Here is a 741-nt window from a genome sequence, read left to right as displayed (position 1 = left end):
GAGCACGCCACACATCGGCGGCGGCCGAACTCCTATCCTTCTTCTGCTGGTCAGTTCTCCTCCTCCGTGTACGCTTCCCCTCCCAATCGGCCGAAGAGCGAACAGCGGCGGCGGCGGACGATGGCGCGTAGGCCTGAGAAGCGGAGGAGGAGGAACAACTGAAGCTGCGGAAGGCTGCAGAAGAAAATGCCTTCTTCTTAATCGGAAGCGGAGGGGGTGATGATATCAGCAGAGGGTTTTGATCGGTGGAAGAGGAAGATGGTTTCCGGTGCCGGAGAAGAGTGCCGAGGCCACGGCGGTCCGGCGACGGTAACAAGTCTTCGGAGAAGGACATGGTGGCGACGGTTTCAATGGCGTCCTTTCTGCGCGAGAGAGAGAGAGAGAGAGAGAGAGAGAGAGAGAGAGAGAGGAGAGGTGAAATAGGCGTAGATTTGGCGGATTATAGTGAGGGAGCAGCATATGTCGGAAGATGGTGGGGAAAACGAAGAGGGTGAAATACGAGCAGCGAAAGCGAGGCCAAAATTAAAATTAAAAAATAATAATAAAATAAAAAAGAAAAACTCCAAAATTTTTGAAATTTTGAAAATTTGAAAATTATCTTAATATATATATATATATAAATTTCAAAAAAAATTAATTAATTAATTTTTTTCTCACACTTCTCTCAAAATGAATTTTAAAACTTTAAATTTTAAACTAACTAATTTTTAGTTCCTGGCTCAAAATTGAAGATTTAAAGTG

At 44.4% G+C, this 741-nt stretch overlaps 1 protein-coding gene across 1 annotated transcript in view; it reads right to left on the bottom strand.

Moving 5' to 3' along the window:
- LOC110024125 overlaps positions 1-502 on the bottom strand; it is a gene marked incomplete in the record, with an annotated part of 7014 nt that extends 6512 nt beyond the window's left edge. Inside the window, 1 exon segment of the mRNA XM_020723906.1 lies at positions 47-502. Coding sequence (XP_020579565.1) covers positions 47-334 — 288 coding nt within the window.
- Between the last annotated feature and the right edge of the window lie 239 nt (positions 503-741).

Source organism: Phalaenopsis equestris, unplaced genomic scaffold (genome assembly GCF_001263595.1).
Source record: "Phalaenopsis equestris unplaced genomic scaffold, ASM126359v1 Scaffold000248, whole genome shotgun sequence".
Lineage (NCBI taxonomy): Eukaryota > Viridiplantae > Streptophyta > Magnoliopsida > Asparagales > Orchidaceae > Phalaenopsis > Phalaenopsis equestris.
The sequence above is the reverse complement of the archived record's forward strand: the minus strand, read 5'-3'. Positions and strand labels throughout refer to the sequence as shown.